This window comes from Melanotaenia boesemani, chromosome 4 (assembly GCF_017639745.1).
Source record: "Melanotaenia boesemani isolate fMelBoe1 chromosome 4, fMelBoe1.pri, whole genome shotgun sequence".
NCBI lineage: Eukaryota > Metazoa > Chordata > Actinopteri > Atheriniformes > Melanotaeniidae > Melanotaenia > Melanotaenia boesemani.
The window spans coordinates 3190044-3211120 of NC_055685.1; the positions used below are offsets into that span (position 1 = coordinate 3190044).

General features: G+C 38.5%; 2 protein-coding genes across 2 annotated transcripts in view; one reads left to right on the plus strand and one right to left on the minus strand.

Annotated features, from left to right (window-relative positions):
• npepps (aminopeptidase puromycin sensitive) overlaps positions 1-1769 on the minus strand; it is a 34786-nt gene extending 33017 nt beyond the window's left edge. Inside the window, exon 1 of the mRNA XM_041983367.1 lies at positions 1405-1769. Coding sequence (XP_041839301.1) covers positions 1405-1527 — 123 coding nt within the window. The 5' untranslated portion in view covers positions 1528-1769. The remainder of the gene's footprint in view (positions 1-1404) is intronic.
• Positions 1770-5990: 4221 nt separating this feature from the next.
• Positions 5991-17873, plus strand: mrpl45 (mitochondrial ribosomal protein L45). Its single transcript, XM_041983942.1, has 8 exons — positions 5991-6146; positions 8768-8963; positions 9176-9293; positions 10309-10407; positions 13001-13049; positions 13126-13275; positions 14529-14702; positions 17481-17873. The coding sequence occupies exons 1-8, from the start codon at positions 6084-6086 to the stop codon at positions 17577-17579; spliced, it is 948 nt and encodes a 315-aa protein (XP_041839876.1). The 5' UTR covers positions 5991-6083; the 3' UTR covers positions 17580-17873.
• Positions 17874-21077: the final 3204 nt, after the last annotated feature.

Genomic DNA, 21077 nt, shown 5'->3' on the forward strand with positions numbered 1-21077 from the left:
GACTATTTTTAAAAATATTTCAAATACTACTAAACATAAAGTCAAAACATTTCCCAAATGTTTTTATTTCATACTCATAGGTCCTTCAGAGGCTGAGAAAAAAAAAAAAGAGTTTTTAAGGATAGTTTTAGATTATTATTATTATTATTTTACTTGTTTGTTTAAATGAAGGTTTTAAGAAGTTGCTATCATACATTGATAAAGGTTTGAGAATGCTTGATCAAATTTCACATGAAGCCTTAAGTCAGAAGAAGTAAAGAAGAATAAGTAATATTACTAGGCAGGTTTATTTGTTAAAACTAATTTAAACTCTTGGTAACATAAAAAAATCACACTGAATGAATGAATGAATGAATGAATGAATCCATTCAGGTGGGTTGAAAATAAACATTTAAAATAACCTCAAGCAAACTTTTAAATTCATAAGTCTGTCCTTTTTCTTGGTTGTCATTTTAAAATGCATCAACAGCGTTGGCCATCAAATACCAGAGTTTTGGTATAATTAAGTCATACTTTTCCTAACGTATGTCATTAAAAAAAACTATCAAAAGGTTGATATAAATAAAAAAAAAGATCAAAACATTTTTTTAAACAAACTCAATAAGTTCAATAAGTAAACTAATTCATTTCACTGGATCAAGTGGCAGCTAAGTACGTCAGCTAAAGCATGCCACGAGTTACTTAAATCCACAGAACAAACTGTTTAACAGTGAATTACCTGATAGTCAACTACCATCCAAACTAACTCAACATGCATATTTTGTTGTCAACACATTTAATTTGAGGAATAACTAAACAAACTTAAAATGCGTAAGACGGGGTGGGAGGGGGCGACACGATTTAGCAAACACTGGTCAGTGTTAGCTAGCTGCTACTTTGTTGACCGCAGCAGCAATCTCCATTATCCAACATTTCTCTATTGTAATGCACTGGCGTTGCAATAGTTAAGGTTACTGACATATGTCCCTGATCTCGAACACACTAAGCGCAGACGTTGCCAGCAGGCTCATGTCCACGTCCAGGATCACAGTTTCAGACAGTTGGCTAAGCTAACATGAGAGCGCAAGTCTGCTGCTGCCTTCGAAACTCATGTGCTAGCTAAATAGAAATAGCGTGTGGCTAGTGAGAGAAATACGCAGCCTTTATTGTTTCATTCATATCTTTTGTTTACTCGACTGAACTGGTCAGAAAGCTGGGCTAGTTTGCAGCTAACGTTAACATCAGCTACTGCCTCCCATCAACGACAGCTAGTGAGGTAGTGGCTAACAATTTGTTGTCAACAGTAGAACTCAGAAAATTGGCTAGCTACTGTTAACGTTAGCTGGTCCGATTACATAACAAAATCCCCGAAAGAAACAGACAGCCTCACCCATGTATGCAGCCAGGCGCCCTGGTACAACATACCTCGACCAGTGCTTCCAACTTGCCCTCGAAAGTGAAGTCGATCAGGTCTGGTTTCAGACATAACGCATAGTTGACGGGGAAAACGTCTGTTGGTAACCGTACGAAGGGCCTCCTTTCGGGCATGGTTCCTGTATTTTGGCCGGTTGAACTACCGAAGACGGAGCTGTGTTGAACACTAGTTATTCCTCTGAGTTTTATTAGCACGGAGCTGATCAAAATGGGCCCTGACAGTGAGGGTGGACAGCGGGTAAGTGACTCTATGTACGAATGACAACGAAACTGTGCGGCCCAGGAGCGGCAACATTAACTGTAGCCTTCACAACACTACCAGCTATACTTGTCTCCTCTTCTCACGGCCCAAACAACTCTACTTAATCAGCGTCAACCTAAAGACACGCGACGTCATCACGTTTTAATAAACGTGCCGTACGTGTACGTGCATGGCAGCGCTATGACTACAACTTAACTGTATACGTGTGTATTTATTACTTACAAGCCCACAGTTAACACTTATTTGATTTTTGAATGGGAGTATTTGCCTATTTTTAATCAAGAACGCAATAGTTTTATTTTGATTTGAGAGCAAAATGTTTTGTTTTCAGGCTCAAATATTATATTGCTCTCTTTCAAAACTCTGCTCTGACCGAGCAAATAAGCCCCACCTTCTGCAGGGTGCGCTTGTTTTACTTGACACAGTAAATCCAGTCTAATGAACTCTTTCTTTGTTTTTGTTTTTTTGCCACCAAAGTTAGCTTATTATAACCATTTTATAATTTTCCTATTTACTTTAAAAGTAGACACTTATTTGTCAGTGATTGGGATTCGGGTTGTATATATAAGATCAGCTACCAGAGGCCCAATCCTCTGATCTATAAGATCTAAGATCAGCTATTGCCTCAGCTAAGACGGCTTCGTGAGTGCACGTCAAGTTCTACACAAGCTGACAAAGTATAACAAGGCTGACAGGAAAATGCATCTCAATTACTCAACACAATTCTGCTACATTTGTAACGTTTTAATATATATATATATATATATATATATATATATATATATATATATATATAGAGAGAGAGAGAGAGAGAGAGAGAGAGAGAGAGAGAGAGAGAGAGAGAGAGACTAGAATAGAAATACTTTATTAATCCCTTTGGAGAGTCCTCAGGGAAATTTGGATTTGGAGATATATAATGCGTATATAATGAGTATATATATATATATATGATCCCAGTGAAGTACCATTTTTTGAGTGCTCTGTGTCAAATAAAACAAAGAAGATGAGAACTATTTGCTTTGTCAGCATTTCTCTAGCATCTATTGGCTGGAGGGCATTTGACTGATAGTTCATTCAGCAACCCAAGACAGAGGAAAAAAAGGTTTTGAGAGCGCAGAGAATGTGTCTGAGTCTGAGGGAAAGAGACCAAACTTGAGCGCAGGAGATTTGAACCTGCAACACTGAACTTGAGAAGAGGAGCAGAGTTTTGAAAGGAAGAAGATATATTTGAGAGCAAGAAGGGACTTTTAGGGAGTGACAGCAGAGGTTTGAGAGAGAGCAAAATTATATTTGAGCATGAAACGGATTAAAGATTAAAAACAGGGAAACACCCCAATTTTGCTTTTCATGCCACCTTTTGGACCCATTTGTAGTGAGTGACAAGACTTTCTGATTTTTTTTTTTCAAAGACATCTCTGTTAGAAATTAATTTAGTTGTTGCAAGTTATCCAAAGTAATTCACAAACATCATTTTAATTATCATAAGATGTTCACTGTAGTAAATGTGGTGATTTATATTAATAGATTTATTTTTAAAGTATAATTGAGCTCCTTCACAGTGTAATTTTCCAAAAATGACCACATGTATGTATTTATAAATGTACATTTCAAATTACAAATAAGAGTGTGTTTTAAATATGGTTAATAGACCAGAGAATTCTTCTGGAATTTAATTTCAAACATTTTCTGTCATTAACAGTATTTACTTTGTCTAAAAATGAATAAGCAGAAGTTTGAACATAAGTGGCCCCACCCCATTTCATTATCTTACTTTTAAAGCTGTGGATCATCAAAAGCAGCCTGTAAGAGTTGATTTTCATTTGTGTGTAGAGTAACTGTCAGTGTGTCTGTTATTGAACTTTAAGGAACACACTTATTTATCAGCTGATAGGCACAGATTAAATCAAAGATTAGCAGGAAAGCTAAAGCAGCACAGAGGCAAATAGGGTATTTTTTTTCTGGAAAAATAAATCTTAAAACTTTTTAAAATATTTACAAATAACACACCATAGTGATCTTGTTCATTTGAATGAACAGCATAACACTTAGTGTCTACAGTAGTTCATTTTGGTGTTAACCACTGAACTGTAACAGGAAATGCATGTAACCTTCCTCAAATATTACTAACACATTTCACTCTTGGGGTCAGTCTGGCCTCAGGGATAGTTGCCTCCCAAAATGATTTACAGAAAATTGTTGACCAGATTTTTGTGTCAGGCACTGTTTATTTGTTGAATACATAAATAATTTCTTGATAATGAAACCATGACTCTAGTGCCACCATTAGTCCAAACTTTTAAATTATAATTAATTTATCTTGAAAAGTTTTCATCAAAATTTTCTCAAATTTACTGACAACATTAATTACCTATTGGTTTTGGTAATGATATGACCTTTCCTGCAGCGCCACCATTAGGCCAAGGTTGATGTTTTCAACATGGCTGACTGGATATATGATGGGGCCTAGAACTATTTATTAGTAGCTCTAAGCCTGCCCAGCTGTGGAAGTGTGGAAAGGGACCTTATCATCTTTTAGTTTTTGGAAGGGATCGTGTCTGCTGGTGGTTGAGCGACAACAGGAGGGTCAACATTCCCATTCTCATCAGATGAGAATGCTTCAAAATCAGGCTACTCCTCAACAAAATCCTCTGTCTCAGACAAATTCTCCTCTATAGCAAATTCACTGTCAAAGAGCTGTTCAAAAACACCACTGACAGTAAACCTTTTCCTAGAGGACATTTTAAGAGAGATAGAGAAAGGAGGAGAGAGAAAGTGATAGAAAGGTTAAACACATATTGGCATCACAGTTTTAAGCCTTATCATTGTTTTTTATTTCAACGTGCTATGTTTTTATTGGTCATTGCAACACCCATTTTACAACCCCAATTCCAAAAAGGTTGGGATTCTCTGTGAAATGCTAATAAAAAACAGAAGTTGATGATTTACAAATCTAATCAGTCCATATCTGATAAACAGCATAACAGATGTTGAAACTGAGACATTTTACCATTTCATGGAAAATATGAGCTCATTGTGAATCTGATGGCAGCAACACATTTGTGAAAAGTGGTTAGCACAAGAAGGTTGCTGGTTCGAGCCTCGGTGGGGGGAGATTTTGAACAGTGTGTGGAGTTTGCATGTTCTGTATACACGGTTCCCTCCGGCTTCCTCCCACCGTCCAAACCATGTTAACTGTGTTAGCTTACTTTGGTCACTCTTAATTCTCTAGGAGGGAGCTTGAGTGGTTGTTTGTCTTTCTGTGTTGGCCCTGCGATGGACTGGTGACCTGTCCAGGGTGTACCCTGCCTCTCAACTGCTAATTGCTGGGAAATGCTCCAGCTTCCCCATGACCCTTAATTGGACTAAATGGTACAGAAAATGAATGAATGTAACAGGAGCAACAAAAGACTATAAGTAACTGTTACAAATTAAAAAAAAAAAATTAAGTAGCAACTAATTGACAACTAATTAGGTTTACTAGCAAAAGATCAGTAACATGACTGGATATGGAGCATTTCAGAGAGGCAGAGTCTTCAAGATGGAAAGATGGACAGACCAATCTGACCAAACTGGATCTAAAAATTGTGGAACAATTTCAGAAAAAAAAAAACAAAACAAAACTCACTAACCAAAAACATTTAATTGTGAAGATCCTATACTGATTACCATCATCAAAAGATTCAGAGAATCAAAAGAAATCTCTGTTAGCAGGGAACAAGGCTGGAAGTAAAAACTGAACAATACATGGAGGTTTTAAAGTAACATCTGCTACCATCCAGATAACATCTCTTTTAGGGGATGCCTTGTAGATTTCAGCAATACAATGCCAAATTATTACTGCACCCATCACAACAGCATGGCTTCACAGGAGAAGAGTCCAGGTGCTGAACTGGCCTGCCTGTAGTTCAGACCTTTCACCTATTACTTTCATCAAAATCAGAAAATCAGCTCTGCATTTGGCCAGTCTCTAGATGTACTAGAGAGCAGTGAACTCCCACGTTTCAGCACATACTGCTCAGCGGTTCACCTCTGTTGGCCAGGTTCTTTAGACCCAAGCCCATGTTTGTAACCACTGGGCTACCACCCACGAATTTAACTCAACTGTTTGAGAAATGGGTAGAGGTTTGGCTTGACTTCTCTCAGTTACTTTATTCTAACAACAAAAATGTACATAAATCCAGATTCCACATATTTCACGTGTTACAGTACAGAAGAATGTATAGATCTCTAAACACCTTAATAAGGAAAAATTCCATATTTTGTTACATTCTATTCTATTCTATTCTATTCTATTCTATTCTATTCTATGTTTAGAAGCGCAGGAAAATTTTAACAACGTTTAATATTTTAGTTTGAAAACGTCAACCGGAAGTGAAATAGGAACTTCCTGGCAGATGTGGGTTGCAACATGGCGGTGTCCATGAGCAGGACGCTGGTGGCCCTTCGCAGAGTGACTTCTCATAGTTTTAAGGTAACTGTGACGTTTAATAATATGACATGCATACAGGGAATATTGTGAGAAAGAAGCACTTTTGTTTAGACCAGGTTTTATTACACGGCAGGAAATTCTCACGGAGGTTAGCTCTGCTAACATTAGCTAACTGTCAGGTCATGAACATCCACAGAAACCCAGAAGCGGTTTTCATCAGACAGGTTGTCAAAAAGAAAATAGAAGTGTGCATTTAGTAGCAGATAGGGAATTGTTGAGCTTATAAAACAATAACAAGGTGTCTTTTTCAGATCCCACCTTTAGGCTGAATATTACAACATACTTAAATGTTGTTTTGGGCGTTATTATTATTATTATTTTTATCTGTCCTTTTCATATGCACATGGGCACATTAACTTCAAAGAAATAGATCAATTACAATCTTTGTTTTTAGGCTCTTATTGATCCCAGACTTTTAGGGAATCAAACATGAAAACCAAACCTGTCATCTGTCAGCGTTAGGCTCTCCTATAAGATAATGCAACCTGGTTGAGGTCTTTGTTGTGTCCTTAATACAACCTTGAAACAAACGCGATCACCTAAAATAAAACTGTTATGGTCTTAAAAGTAGACCTTGGTATTTCTACGTTATGTAGACACAAGTAGTGTAGAATAGAGTGTAAGGTGTGCTTGGGCTGTTGCCCACTTTGCCTTGTATTGTTATTATTATTATTATTATTATTACATAAACTTAGCACAATAAGTTGGGAAATGAGTGTTTAGTGGATTATTTCTATGTTGTAACAATACAGCTTGACAATAAATCACATACTGGTGGGAAGCCTGTTTATTTGCCTTGTAAATGGTGCCACGGTTATGAGTAAAATGCATTTTTCTGGTTCTTCCACATGCTACTGAGGCCCCTGTTTATTAAATAAAGAAACTGTTCAACTGCCATTAGGTCACTTCACTTATCATATCCTATAAATTACACCTGTTTGACTGAAAAGATTTGGCTGAAGTTTTTCAGGGGTTTAACCCACATACTGAACACAGCTGCTCATCCCACAAATGCATTTTCCTTACATATGTGACATATTGGGTGCTCAAAAGTTGAGGTTGCTTCCATTCCTGGAGTATATACCAGCCTACCAGACTTAAGAAATGTCAAAATAATTGCTTATTGTAACTTCAGAGAGCTGCAAGCTACGAAGACTGTGTTTTTTTTCTCAATTTGTGTCTAAAAATTGTCCCAAAACTGAGTTTAATTCTAAATCCCTGTGATTCTAACTACATTAGATCTTCTCCTGCACTTTGGGAAAATTTTCTTCAATCAATCCAATCCTTCAATCCAGCTGTTTCTCCTCTATGTCCAGTTGTTTGTAAGAACATTGAACAACTTTGATCAGGTCCTCTCTGACGTCTGACTTCGTTGCAGCTGCTTTCTAGCGTTCTGTGTTTGTATTACAGTCTCTCATCAAAAAGACAAATCTGGGGTTTACTGTCATTTCCAAACTCCCTTCTCTGCTTAATAATCAGTTTCAGGAATACCTGGATGGTATCTCTCTCTGAGAAGTTTCTGTTTGGTTTTCAAGTCGTGCCATAGCACAGAAATGGCCCTTTTAAGAGTTTTTATTGTCCTGCTTTTAACAGTGGACTCTGTTGAGTCTGCTGTCGATGCTTTTGGACTCAGTTACGTTCTTCAGTTTAGACTCCTCAGTAAGTTGAAGGCCTGCATCCCTTCCATCACTGAGAGAGTAACCTATGCTTTTATTACATCTTGTTTATATTATTGTAATTCTTTATATCAGAGGTGTCAAACTTATTTTAGTTCCGGGGCCACATGCAGTGCAGTCTGATCTCCAGTGTGTTTGACCAGTAAAATAACAGCATAATAACCCATAAATAATAAGAAACTCCACATTGTTCCCTTTCTTTCTTTGTTTTAGTGCAAAGAAGTACAGTTACATTATCAAAATGTTTATTATGAACAACCTAAAATTTCTGGAGAAAATGAGTGTAGTTTAATTTATAGCTACACTGCTTTACAAGCCCACTAGACAAACACATATAGATACAAACATGTACTAAAAACAATTGTGTTCACCAAAAACACAGTTTAACTCTCTTAACTTTGAACATAATAAGCAGACAATCCTCGAGCACCTATAAGAACACAAACTGTGAAGAACATAAATGAAAACTGCACCATCAATAAGATTCCAGCAAAAAAAAAAAAAAAACTGTGGCCACTGGTATTAAACCTTTACAATACACTCACTGTATAAGCAAGCCTATGGTTGTTTTTTAAATGTGCTGTAGAAATCAACTTTTACCTTCTTTGAAATGTGGCTCCATGTAAAAGGGAATTAAACAGGCTTTCCAGGGGTATTAGATTTATTACCAAGAAGCATCATTACAGCACTGATGTCTTTACCTTTTGGGCTCAGTTTATATGTCAGGAATGACAAAGCAAAGTTCAAAGCACCTGTCTGCGTAATGTACACTACCACAAACTCCAGTATTCCCACTGGTCACTTTTACCAAAAGCTAAACCTCTCCAGGCTTTCTATGAGTGGCGTTCATAACAGCTGGGTGTAAACGTAAATGGATTTATGAGTGTCTGCCTGGTGGTTGGACATTATCTCTCCTGTCCTGCTCAGAATGCTGAAACCTCTCTGGATATGCAACATCCAGCCCCACTGTTTTTGCCAGTGCGGACCAAGAAGAGGTACTTTATCCCTCCGGCAGTGGGAGTGATGAAGAAGAGTGAAAGCAACCCAGAGTTCAAGGCTAAAGCTGCGGGCATTGTCTTCCGACAGCAGTACCTGGAGAGGCCTATCAACATCGCCTGTACAGGTAATGTGTTCAAACACTCTCATGAGATTAAAGCTGGTTCAGAAATTTCCACGTTTGAAATTTTGACATCAGATACGATTAACTTAATGTTTAGATAACATTAATGGTCAAAGCACACCTTAACATTTCACCCAAGTCACTTTGAGGAGCTAATGAACGAAACCATTCACTCAGAAGATTTCACCTGTTTGGTGTCATGTTGTCTTCATCAGCGGGAGTCTTCGACCCCTACATCCCTCCAGAAGGTGACGCTCGTCTTTCCACTCTCTCCAAAGAAGGCTTGAAACAACGAACCGAACAGATACGACAGAGCACTGCCTCACAGCTGGCGTACGTTAGCTTCTTCTCACTCTTCATGTTGATGCTTGTGTTGTCTAACAGACCCGGCTCATCATTTATTAACCGTATGTACAAACTTTCTAAAACTCCACTATATGGATGAAATTTATAATGATGGAAGAAAAATCTGTACTCAGTTACCAGATATGGTGATAACACATCCCTTTAAATACCACCTTCAAACGGAGTTCACGTGCGTATACATATGTGTGTGTGTAGATATGCATATATATATGGTAAAATGGTAAATGAACTTGTACTTATATTGTGCTTTTCCAGTCAGTTTGACCACTCAAAGCGCTTTACACTACTTATCACATTCACCCATTCACACACACACATTCACACCCCGATAGGCACATCGGGAGGCAACGTGGGGTTAAGTGTCTTGCCCAAGGACACTTCGGCATGCATTCAGTGGAAGCCTGGAATCAATCTGCCTACCTTCTGGTCGAAAGACGACTGCTCTTCCTCCTGAGCTACAGCCGCCCATATATATATATATATATATATATATATATATATATATCTATATATATATATATATATATCTCATCAGTTAGATCAGCTGTCTAATGTCACACTCATGGAGGAGAACAGGGGTAGAAATATCTTTTGATTACACCAGATCAGCCATGAGTAGTTCTCTCTGGTCTGTCACAGGTGTCTTTTCTAAGTTTTAAAAACCAATGAAAATACACATCTGTTCATCTTTTTTCTAAAAGATTACTAATTGACTTTTTTAAAATTAAATCAAGAATATACGAGGAAGCTGAGATTAATCTGACACCTGCATAAATAAAGCACAATCTCCGTTCTGCCTCTAGATTCTAGTTGTCTGCAGGTGTGAGCTTTTCCATCTTACCAAACTAAATACGAGTGTAAGCACGGCTGATAAATGAGGACACTGGTCTTTCTCAGGGCCTACACCTTTCTCAAACCATTTTATTACACTGAATCTTTTCCACTCAAAACATCTAAATTGATTATTTTTCTGTTGTTTCAGGATTCGTAAAATCAAAGAGCACGACTCGGAGTTTACAACAAAGACTTTTGCAGAGAAAGCGCAGGAAATCTTTATAGAGGCTCACAACGCTCTGACACAGTAAGAAAACAAACTGCTTCCTCACATCCAGCTCAACACACACTCTCTGCTCACTAAAGCCAGATATTTGTTACAGAAATGACACTCAAACTGACATCAGTTCTGCTGATAAAGCTATCTTAATTATGGTGTTGAAAAGAAGTACAGACACTGATTAGTTTTTATGATCATCTGTTGGGGTCAGAATGACTTCGTTTGGCTGCAGCTGCAGTTTTACTGTTTGTTTTTATTTTCTCTCTTTATGTGGCACATAGATGTCCAGCAGCGGTGTGTAACAGTCCGTATCTGCAGCAGAACACACTGATATGTGTAATATTGAACTTTGTTGTTGCAGGAGATTCACTGTTGATTTAGAAACAAAATCTTTTATATATCAGATTCAAACTAAAAACACTTCATGACCTTTAAGGCTTAAAGGCCTCTCTCTGTTTCAGATCACAGGATTAGATTCTTTAAGGTGTTCATTGCCAATGATGCTGGCTTACCTTCATGTTTGATTGTGGTGACAAATTAGCAAACAACAAAAAATATAACGTTGAATTTCCAGAGCAAACACACTGCGTTTGTTGAAAATAAAAAGCTAGAAATGAGTGGGGACAAAACAATTTCAGAACGTCTGAGCGGTGCAGATATGCTTTAAAGAAGTGGATCAAGTCCCCAAACTCAGCTACTGCTGCAGGTTCTGTGGCAGTTCAGGAGATGGTAAAGCCGTTCATAAACAGAGAATACCCCAAAGAATCATTCATTAAAATTTCAGAGCATCTACTCTTGGACTTAAAAACAAACTTGAAATAAGTGAGCATTTAGAACTATTTACAGACAAGTGTTAAAGCTTCTTCTTCTGTGGTCTCTGCTTTCAATATGGAGCAAAATCTCCAAGGAATGCTTCCAACACTATTCTATTCATTTAACGCTTTTCTCCAAAGTGACTTACATCTGAAGGTGGTCAAGCTGGAGCATTAAAGGTGCCTAAGGCACCCAACTGGATGGTAATATTCGTCCCCTGTGGGACTTAAACTCAGGGCTCCCACACTGGACACATGCCCTGCCACCTGAGCTGTAAAGCTACTAATTCACACCATGTGGAATCATCACACCAATAAGTAGACGATGAAAGTATACATTACATTACATTACATTGTAATTATAAAAATATAGTTGTGTTCACTCCGGTGGGGCTGTGGAATCGAGTCAGAGGCGGGCGTTACACAGAGCGCGCTGAGATCAATGAGGAGGGAGGAATTAGAAAATTCAGCAACATTCAGGGGGGTCAGTGTGTCTCAGCCAGGTGATGGAGGCCTTCGCAAGGCAGAGGAGTTTCATGTGCGACTTTCTGTCTCCCTGGCTGACAACATTGAGCGCAGAATGGATGACAACGGCATCATCTCTGCTGCCGCGGCTTTTAATCCATCAAACTGGCCCTCTGATGAAGACGAGCGCATCCTCTACGTGATGAGAAACTTCTCACCATCCACAAAACTCTTGCGATTGAGGCCACAACCAGTCCCGTCCTCCTGAAGGAGTTCCGTCAATTTAAATGTCTCACAACATGTAAAAAGTTCTACCTGCTGTCTCCACGCTCCCAGTGTCCACAGCCGAGTGTGGACGAGGTTTCAGTGTGATCATACTTACCACACTGAGCAATCTGCTTTTCATCGCTGTAAATGGACCAAATGTTGCCTCCTTCCCAGCCCGCAAATTTGGACGTGGTTGAAGCAGGGACACCACGCTGCTACTGATCCACCAACCGGAAAGCAGAAAGAAAGGCTGAGATGCTTTATCAGAGCAGACTGTGTTTGCAGCGACCTGTATGCCACCCAGTTAAGAAAGAATAACATTTTGACAGCACGTTGTGGTCAGCTTTGCCATATTTTATTTTAAATTTATATATGGACTTTTTTATATTTATTTTATTTATTTGTATTTGGCACAAATTTAAGTTCAATATAATTAGCAAATATTTCTGCAAATGCAGGCGTTCAGTTCTAGTTTAAAAACAAAAAGAGTTAAGCAGCTTTACAGGAGAAACAACCATTTTTAGCCTGTAATACTGTTTATCCGCTGTTAAGGTCATTTTTTTCTCAAAATTATCAAAATGTTGCTCAAAATGATCAAAATTATCCCTCCCACTGGTTTTTTCTCAAATCGCACCCAGAGAGTAAATCTAACATCATGCATCAGGACTCAAATGAAAAGGACGTGTCGCTTTTACAGACTCATTTAAGTCAAAATGGTCATTTTACTTTCCCAGTTTGGATATTTTCTTTGGTTTAATTTTGTTAAGAGACAAAATTATTCCCAGTCTAAATCAGCTGAGCTCTTAAATCAACCTTCTGACAATAAGCTCTGATTTATATTAACAAGTGTTAAACATAATGTTAGTTTAAGATGCTTTTTCCAACCAAAGTGTTATGTTGAGAATTGAAAGTTCACTTTTACTCAGCTGACAAACAGTATTTTATCAGCACTGTCACAGTTTGCTTTTCCTTCAGTCATCCTCACCCACTCTACCTCCTCCGCCTTAATTACATGAAGATTATTTTCATGGTGAGACCTTTTTTGTGGTTTCTAACATCTTCTGCTTGTTTCACAGGTTCAACAAAGAGAAGCTTCACTCGTTGGTTACGGAAAGGTGTTATCCTGTAAGTGATTCCTCTGTATGTTGCTGAAGCTGCTTCACTTCTTGGTCTTAGCATCACTCTTCTGTGCTGTGCTCAGGAAATGACGAAGGGAAACCGTTACAAGACCATCCGCTGGAGATTCGTTGAGTCTCTGGAACCGCCCAGAGTGGTCCATGCCCGCTGTCCTGACATGGTCTCCAAGGGCAACCTGTACGGGCAGGTGACAGTCCGCATGCACTCCAAGCAGGTGGGATTTATACCTTACTGGTCCTTTTCCCCTTTTAAAGTCCAAAATGAACTTTTCTCTTAATTTTTAAAGCGCTGCTAGATCTGCAGCTCTCCAGCGCTATCACTTCTACCATCATCAGGTTCTCAGGAGCGGTGGTGTGTAGCTCTGTGGGGTAAATGTGATGGATAGCTACCCTTTAGCTGATCTACGGAGGTTTTCCAGGCATTTCTATCCCGTCCAGGAGGTTTACAATCCAGCCACTAAATGTAGTTTTATTCAGAGACTCTATCTGGTAAATCCACAATGATCCATGATAACAGCATTATTTATCACATTCCATCATAAAAACATCACCATCACTACTATGTTGCTAAGAGACCTCTATTTAGACCTGGACATGATGATGAAGCCACTTCCTGTCAGACTTTCCACCAATCAGAGAGCTTAGATTGACGGTAACGTCCAATCAGGAGCAGCCAAAGATCAACCAGTGAGCAGAAAGTTCTATGTGTGTGTGAAAAGAAGAAAAATAATGCTCCTCTATGGCTGGAATAAAGCCAAGAAGACGTTTCTGATGCACGGTGGCGCCACAAAGCAGCTGAGCTGGAGTTGGTTTAGTGAGGATAGCAGGTAAATAGTAGCAGGAATAACTGGAAATGAGGAAAAAGTGGAAACATGGAAATAGTTTCTGTTGTGTGTTTGTTTCAATAACAATATTTTTTCTCCTGAAAGCCAGGACTTGAGAGATCTGTGTGTTATTTCTACAAAGTTCTGTTAGTAATAAATTCTGCTTTCTTCTTCTGGTCGGCCTTCATGCTGCTATATCTATTCAAACATTCATTTTACATCATTTTAGCCTCATAATCTGACAACTGAGGCTGGAAACATCATGTCTGATGCTGACTGGGATTAAAGCTTTCAAATTTCTTTGTGTGTATACATATATATATATATATATATATATATATATATATATATATATATATATTACTCACACACATATATATATATATATATATATATATATATATATATATATATATATATATATACATATAAACCAAGCAGATCAAAAATAGGACAAACTGGCTTTGAGTTTTAAGGGTTAATGTCATGTGCACGGCAGCTTGTTGTTGCAGCTGTCTGCTAATAGACATTTTAGCAGCTGCTTTTACAAACCTTTGTTTTTATGTCTGATACAAAGAAATACTTGATCCTCATTAGGATGTGGATAACTGGATGATTTTTCTCTTTTCCCTGTTTTATTTCAGACTCTGGCCATCTACGACCGCTTTGGGAGGCTGATGCTGGGCAGTGAGGAGCAGCTGAAGGATGTGCTGGAGTACCTGGTCATAGAACGCCACCTCGTCAACCCCTACGGCAGGTGGAGGTTACATGGGAAAATCGTGCCGTCCTGGGCTCCTGCCAAGGACCCGATTGCTAAGGTGATAAAGTCAGAAAAAGGAGTTTTGTTAAAAGAAAATGATTTTATTGTTTGTTAACTAAGCAGGGAACACGTCGTTTCGTTGATATTAACACATTTGATGAAGTAGGTGAAGCCTTTCAGGGTTTTTGATATATTTTTCTTTAGAAATAATTTGGTCTTGTTTTATTAACCCTTTTTAAATTTTGTCCAAGAAGTAAGATTACAATCTAAATCCTGCTGCAGATCTGCTTTATAAGCCTCTCCAGACTCTTGATGTTAAGCTCCAGTGAGTGGGAAGATTTACAGTAAATCTGCCAACAGGAACATGCAGGAGGTTCATAGTTACATAATTAAACATAATTAACGGGTAGTTTTTTTTTTTTTTTTTTTCAGTGAAGGAAAAATGAAAAAAACACAAATTTTTCAGTTTTTGTTTCCTTAACCAAAATAAAAATTCAATAACAAATTGTTAAGTTTTCCGGTTTGTGTTGAAAAATGGAAGCAAACTGAAAACAAGTGTCCAGATTTGAGTTTGCTTTTTCCGTCTGAGAAGTCACATGACCCCGAAGTTCTCTGCTTGCTGTACGCTGTCTCCACGAATTATTTCCTGACTTTGTTTCGCGTGTGCATTAAAAAGATGAAAAATAATTGGATGTGTTAGAAAAGGCTTTTGTTTCCACCCGTTTCCGTAGACACGGAGCAGCTGGATCGGTAGTTTCTGGCTGGAGTTTCCTCTCCAACCAGTTTCCTCCGTCTACGGTCGCTCGCTGCTTTTTAACGAGTTGAGTCGATCCCAGATGTTACATTTGCGTCGAAGCTGAATGATCGTCGTACATTTTCATTTGAATTCGGGCTCATCGGGAGAAGATTAAAATCATCTTTGATGATCACCTAACAGAAGTCACTTCCAGGTCACATGACTTTTCCCAGATGAAAAAAAAACTAAATCAAATTGAGATGTTGGAGCACAAACTGGAGAACAGACCTTATCTGACTTTTAATTTTGGTTTAGGAAACAAAAACAGGAAAAGAAGTGGTTTTTATGTCTTTTCAAAAGCTTATTCAATATCTGTTTCCACTGTTATGCGGATGACACTCAGCTCTACCTGTCCTGTAAACCAAATTCCACGCTCCCACCCACCTCCCTCTCTGTCTGTCTCCTGGAAATAAAATCCTGGTTCACCTCCAACTTCCTAAAACTGAACAGTAATAAAACTGAAATTCTCCTGATTGACAACAAATCCACCCTTTCGAAAGTCCCCCACCATCAACAGCGCCTCAGTTTCCCCCTCACCCCAGGTCAAAAGTCTGGGTGTCATCCTCGATAGCACCTTATCATTCACTTCACACATCAATAACATCACCCGCTCAGCTTTTTCCATCTGTGCAAAATCAGCCGTCTTCGCCCCTCCCTCACCCCCCACACCACCTCTATCCTGGTGCACAGCCTTGTCACCTCCTGCCTGCATTACTGCAACTCTCTCCTCTTTGGCCTCCCACAAAAATTTCTTCAGAAACTCCAAACGGTTCAGAACTCTGCTGCTCGCATCTTCACCCGTGCTCCTTCCTTTCATCACATCACCCCCATCCTGCAAGAACTCCACTGGCTTCCCCTTAAGTACAGGATATAATACAAGATTCTCCTTTATACATACAAATCCATACATAAACTCTCACCCCCTTACCTCTCAGACCTTCTCCACATAGTCACCCCTTCCAGATGTCTTCGCTCCTCCTCTTCTATCCATCTCTCTGTCCCTCCTGCCCGTCTCAGCACCATGGGGAGCAGAGCTCCCCAGCTCTGGAACACACTTCCTCCTGACCTCCGCAATACCGACTCTCTCCCCACCTTCATTTCCAAATGCAAAACCCATCTTTTCAGAACAGCACACTGTTTGTAACCTTGTTTTCAATCCCTTCCTCACCACTCTGCCTTTTATGTTTTGGTTTTTAATTGTGTTGTATATGTTTGATTTTCCTGAACTGTTAATGTTTACTTTTATTTGTTTTGTACAGCGTCCTTGGGTGCCCTGAAAGGCGCTTTAAATAAAATGTATTATCATTTTTATTAAAGCAGTGACTTCCTGCAGAGCTGCTTCTGTGGTTGATGACAGGATTTTAGCTGGAGGTTCTGCATCACTGTTATGGAATCAGATGCTTCAGAAAATGTGCTGACAGGTTTGCTCTGTGTATCCCAGTCAGTCAGTTAACTGTGTGCAGTTATTTGTGGTTAGGCTTGTGAAACAGGAAACTGTTGTTTGGCAGAAGCCAAAGTTTCCAGCACGTTTCATATCATGTATTGGCAGAATTTTTGTGGCAAGTTTAGGTAGAAAATCCTCATCAAAATAGAATTATAACTCAGAGAAATGATGAAAATGAAAGCAGGTAAACTTTTACCTGCAACTAAAGTGATGCAAGTGTGCAGCTGAGATTCAGTAAATGATGAGCAGCTCTTTTAAATTGTGATAACATCCAGAAAGCAGGACTGGAACAAAAGGTAACTTGTAAAAAATCTTGTTTATAGGCCATGTTGTATTGGTGAGTCTCTGCCGTGATGGAGCAGTTAGTTGCCTGGGAATGTTTTCTTTCTGTTCACACTGTCAGACAAACCTCAGACTGGTGTGATTAGAAATGCCCTCTGGCTGTTTGTAATCCTTCTTTAAAATCAGAGCATATCATCAGTCTTCATGTTTTCATTTCCTGAACGGCACCAACCTGCCACCACGTTAATATTGTTGAGCAGTTGTTATATCTCTCTATGTCAAGTTGTGTTGATTCCGCTTTATTTTTCTTCCAGACCGTCTGTCTTCCTGGTCCAGAACTGAAGCCGTGGCAGGAATTTGACACCCTCAACTATGACGTTCCCAAAGCAGCAGCAGTACAGTGGTATAAATAGTCCACCAGGGGGCGTTGCTCTTTTCATTAAAGCCTCAGTGGGTGTGAAGAGTCAGGGGCCAAATGGCCGTTGCTGTTAAGTCTATCCAGGTGACCGGACCAGTCATGGTTTCTAAGAAAAACTTCTGTTTGTTAAGATGCTCGAAGCATGAGATCAGAGTTATGATGAACAACATCCTGAGGACAAGCTAAAAACAATAGTAATATTTCTGTCTCTTTTTGTGGTTTCAGTTTTGTTCCACACATTTTTAGAAATAATTTAAATGGGAGAAATAAAAAGACACGCTTACAGAAACTGAGTGGTTTATTTTGAGGAATATAATGCATGGTGAGGTCAGGAATCATAAAAAATAAAATTTCCTGCCTGTATTTGTTCAAACCAGTGCATTTTACATTGGTAAAATAATTTTACATGACAGCTGCTGACACACCTGTTCAGAATGGTAGAAAACGGGGAATTATGTGAACGTAACTCTGCAGCCCCACTGGTTTAAAAAACAACGGTGAGTCAGACTAAAAATTTAACTGCTTGAGGCTGATGCTGCAGCAATATCTGAATTCACATAACTGCTGGTGTGGATGTCAATATTACCATGAAAAACTGCTTAAAGTATAATATCTATAATATTTGCTAATATACCAGCCATAACATCTATATGAAACTTGGAGAACATTGTTTCAGAAAGGTTTTAAAATAATATGCTTTCATGAGTCTCCAGCAGAGGGCCAGTACAGAAAATGGCCATAAGACACAGTGGACTAATTCATTATTAGTCAAAGATTTCACAAAAACAACACACACACAACCAAATTAAAAAACTATATATTTAAATTTTTAACCCCACTCCCCAATGAGGGGGTGTAGAATAACTAACATTATGCCAGTCACGTTTCCTTTTAACTAACAGAAGTCAACACCAGCCAAAAGGAATTGACATCAAATATCTAGTTTACAAAACAGAAAGCAACAATAAACCTCATTAAATTGTAGAAACGGAGCCTTGTAAAAGCTTTCAGAATGTGCTGAGTCATCTTTTGAATTAATTGCATCAGTTTGTTTTTACGATAACTTAATTTTTCATCTTAATCTAACTGGTGTCCAATTCAAACTATTTGCATAGGAAGCGACAACTTAGCTTGTAGATTCATGGTGACTTAATACGTTTTTGGCATTATTTGTGCTTTAAATGTTAAAGGGACACTGTGTAAGAATTACTTCCATCTAACGTTGAAATCGTGTATAGCATTCTAACGTTTAGCGCATTGTTCACTTTCTCAAACACGTATTGCAACAACGGTAGCCACTGCGTGTCAAAAAGCCTTGATAACACCAATGAAAGCACGTCATCCGATAGCTCATGGAGTGTCTACTCAGATGAAGAAGTTTGTGATTTCATAAATATTGCAAACTGCTTCCCATCCAACTTTCAGATATGGTTCCTCTGTGTTTAGAAGGAAAGGGGTAATGATCACAATAAAAGCCATCTTATAACGCCTTCTCACTAGTCCGGTGTTCTGTTGAAGCGTGCTACCTTGTCAAAACGTGCTACCACAGTCTGAATTTCTAGGTTTATCTGTCGATTTGTGCTACCCTGTCAGAACAGAATACCATGCTTGCTTTTCATACAATTCAGTTTTGTGCGATCAACCATAGTTTGTTAGTTTAAAGATCATTAATCCACATATTTATAACTGAAGCTCCCTTTAGATATGATGTTAAGAAATAGCTTCATGGTTGTTCAAAAATTAAACTTTGAATAAATTAATGAAGGCAGGATGTCTTAACAGTATAAATAACCCTATAAAAGTATGCTACATTTTTAATGAAGGTAGAATGACTCGGCAGTTTAAATGACCCCCAGCCAAGTATGCGTCTTTATATATTTATGCAGATAGGATGTCTAGACAGTATAAATTACACCATCAAAGTCTGCTACCTTATGTAATAATGCAGGTAGGATGATTCCACAGTGTACAGATTAAATGACCCCATCAAAGTATGCTACCTTATAGAGCAGATTATGCAGGTAGGATGATTTGACAGTATAGATTACGCTTATCAAAGTATGTTACCTTAAGATGTAGTGTAGATTAGTGAATGTAGCCTAGATTGAAACACTCAATCTAGGACTAGAAACAATCAAAACAGTTTTAAGAATTTATAATATATGATTTCTAAGAACATCCATACAAATAAATAAGAAATTAAGTTTATTTCACAATGCAAAAGTCTCACAACACTTCACAGCTGTGACGCCTCCACAGTATAAATTAACCCATCAAAGTACGCTACCTAATATATTTATGAAGGTAGGATGATCGGACAGTGTAAATTACCCCACAAAAATGTGGCCTACATTTGTGCAGGTAGGATGCCAGTAGGATGCCTTTCGAAGTGGATGTCTCAACAGTATAAATTAATGAAAGTTTCTATCATTAGGCCTTTATAATAATGAAAAAAATCAAAATACTTTAAATATAGGCCTACAATTTTTTATAAAAACACATAAAATACATATATAAAATGAAAGTTCTTTGTTTATTTCACAAGGTACAGCTGATAAAAGCCTCACACAACAGGTACAGCTGTTTGACATGGACTTGCGGGTAGCATGGATTTATGGACGTGTCATTACTGCACATTGAAAATTTTTTTTTTATTATTTTTTTTTTTTTTTTGTGCACATGCACCGAAGGCATAGGTAGCACGTCTCGATGGGTAGGAAATGTGAGAACACCAGCTTGGCCATAACTGAAAGCTGCCGTTTACCATGACTATGAAAGTGACTGAGACCACGTAAACATATGCTTATGTACTAACAAGGCTGGTCTATTTCAGCAGAAACTACTGTTCTGCTGTCCATTGTAATGAGCAACACTGACTAATAAAACCAAATGAAAAAAAAAGTTAACTTTAGTCTAATTTAGGCATTACCAGTGACTTACTTGTCAAGGAGAAAGCTAGCAGCTTCAGCTTCCCTTTTTAAAATATTTCTCCTGCTTGAGCTCCTTCCACCTGGGGAAGGCTAGCCTAATGTTGATCCTCCTTTTTTGCATCGTTTTGTCACGCTGCTTTTAAATCCCCTTTTTCACTTTCTTGGTGACGGTGAAAACGGCTCCCATGATGCTGCCTATACATGGGCCTGCATTTTCCAACTTGTCGGGGCAGTAAGCCTCTCTTATTTATCTTCTCCTCCCACGTCTGTTGGTGCCGTTTGTCCCTTGCCGGCAGCTGTAGTTTCAAGATGGCACACCGTCATAGCGCTTTCCTACAAGGTTACCCATCATATGTATGAACAAATCTAAAATTCTTCACTTACTAGAATGTTTCAGATCATTAGCGGAGGTCATAATACACCATTAATAAAGGATATGTACATGCAGACATCGAGGTTGGCCATTAAACAACAGAAAATGTTACACGTCTTTTCAAACATAAAATGCAAAACGTCACCATCTTAACTGAATCAAAAGTCAAAGCATGGTATTAAAAGTGGCA

Excerpts from the sequence above, each read along its gene's own strand:
- mrpl45 (XM_041983942.1), top strand. The coding sequence starts at position 6,084 with ATGGCGGTGTCCATGAGCAGGACGCTGGTGGCCCTTCGCAGAGTGACT. Across the intron at positions 9,294-10,308 it reads AGCACTGCCTCACAGCTGGC|GATTCGTAAAATCAAAGAGC; the intron begins GTACGTTAGCTT and ends CTGTTGTTTCAG. Across the intron at positions 14,703-17,480 it reads CCAAGGACCCGATTGCTAAG|ACCGTCTGTCTTCCTGGTCC; the intron begins GTGATAAAGTCA and ends TTTTTCTTCCAG.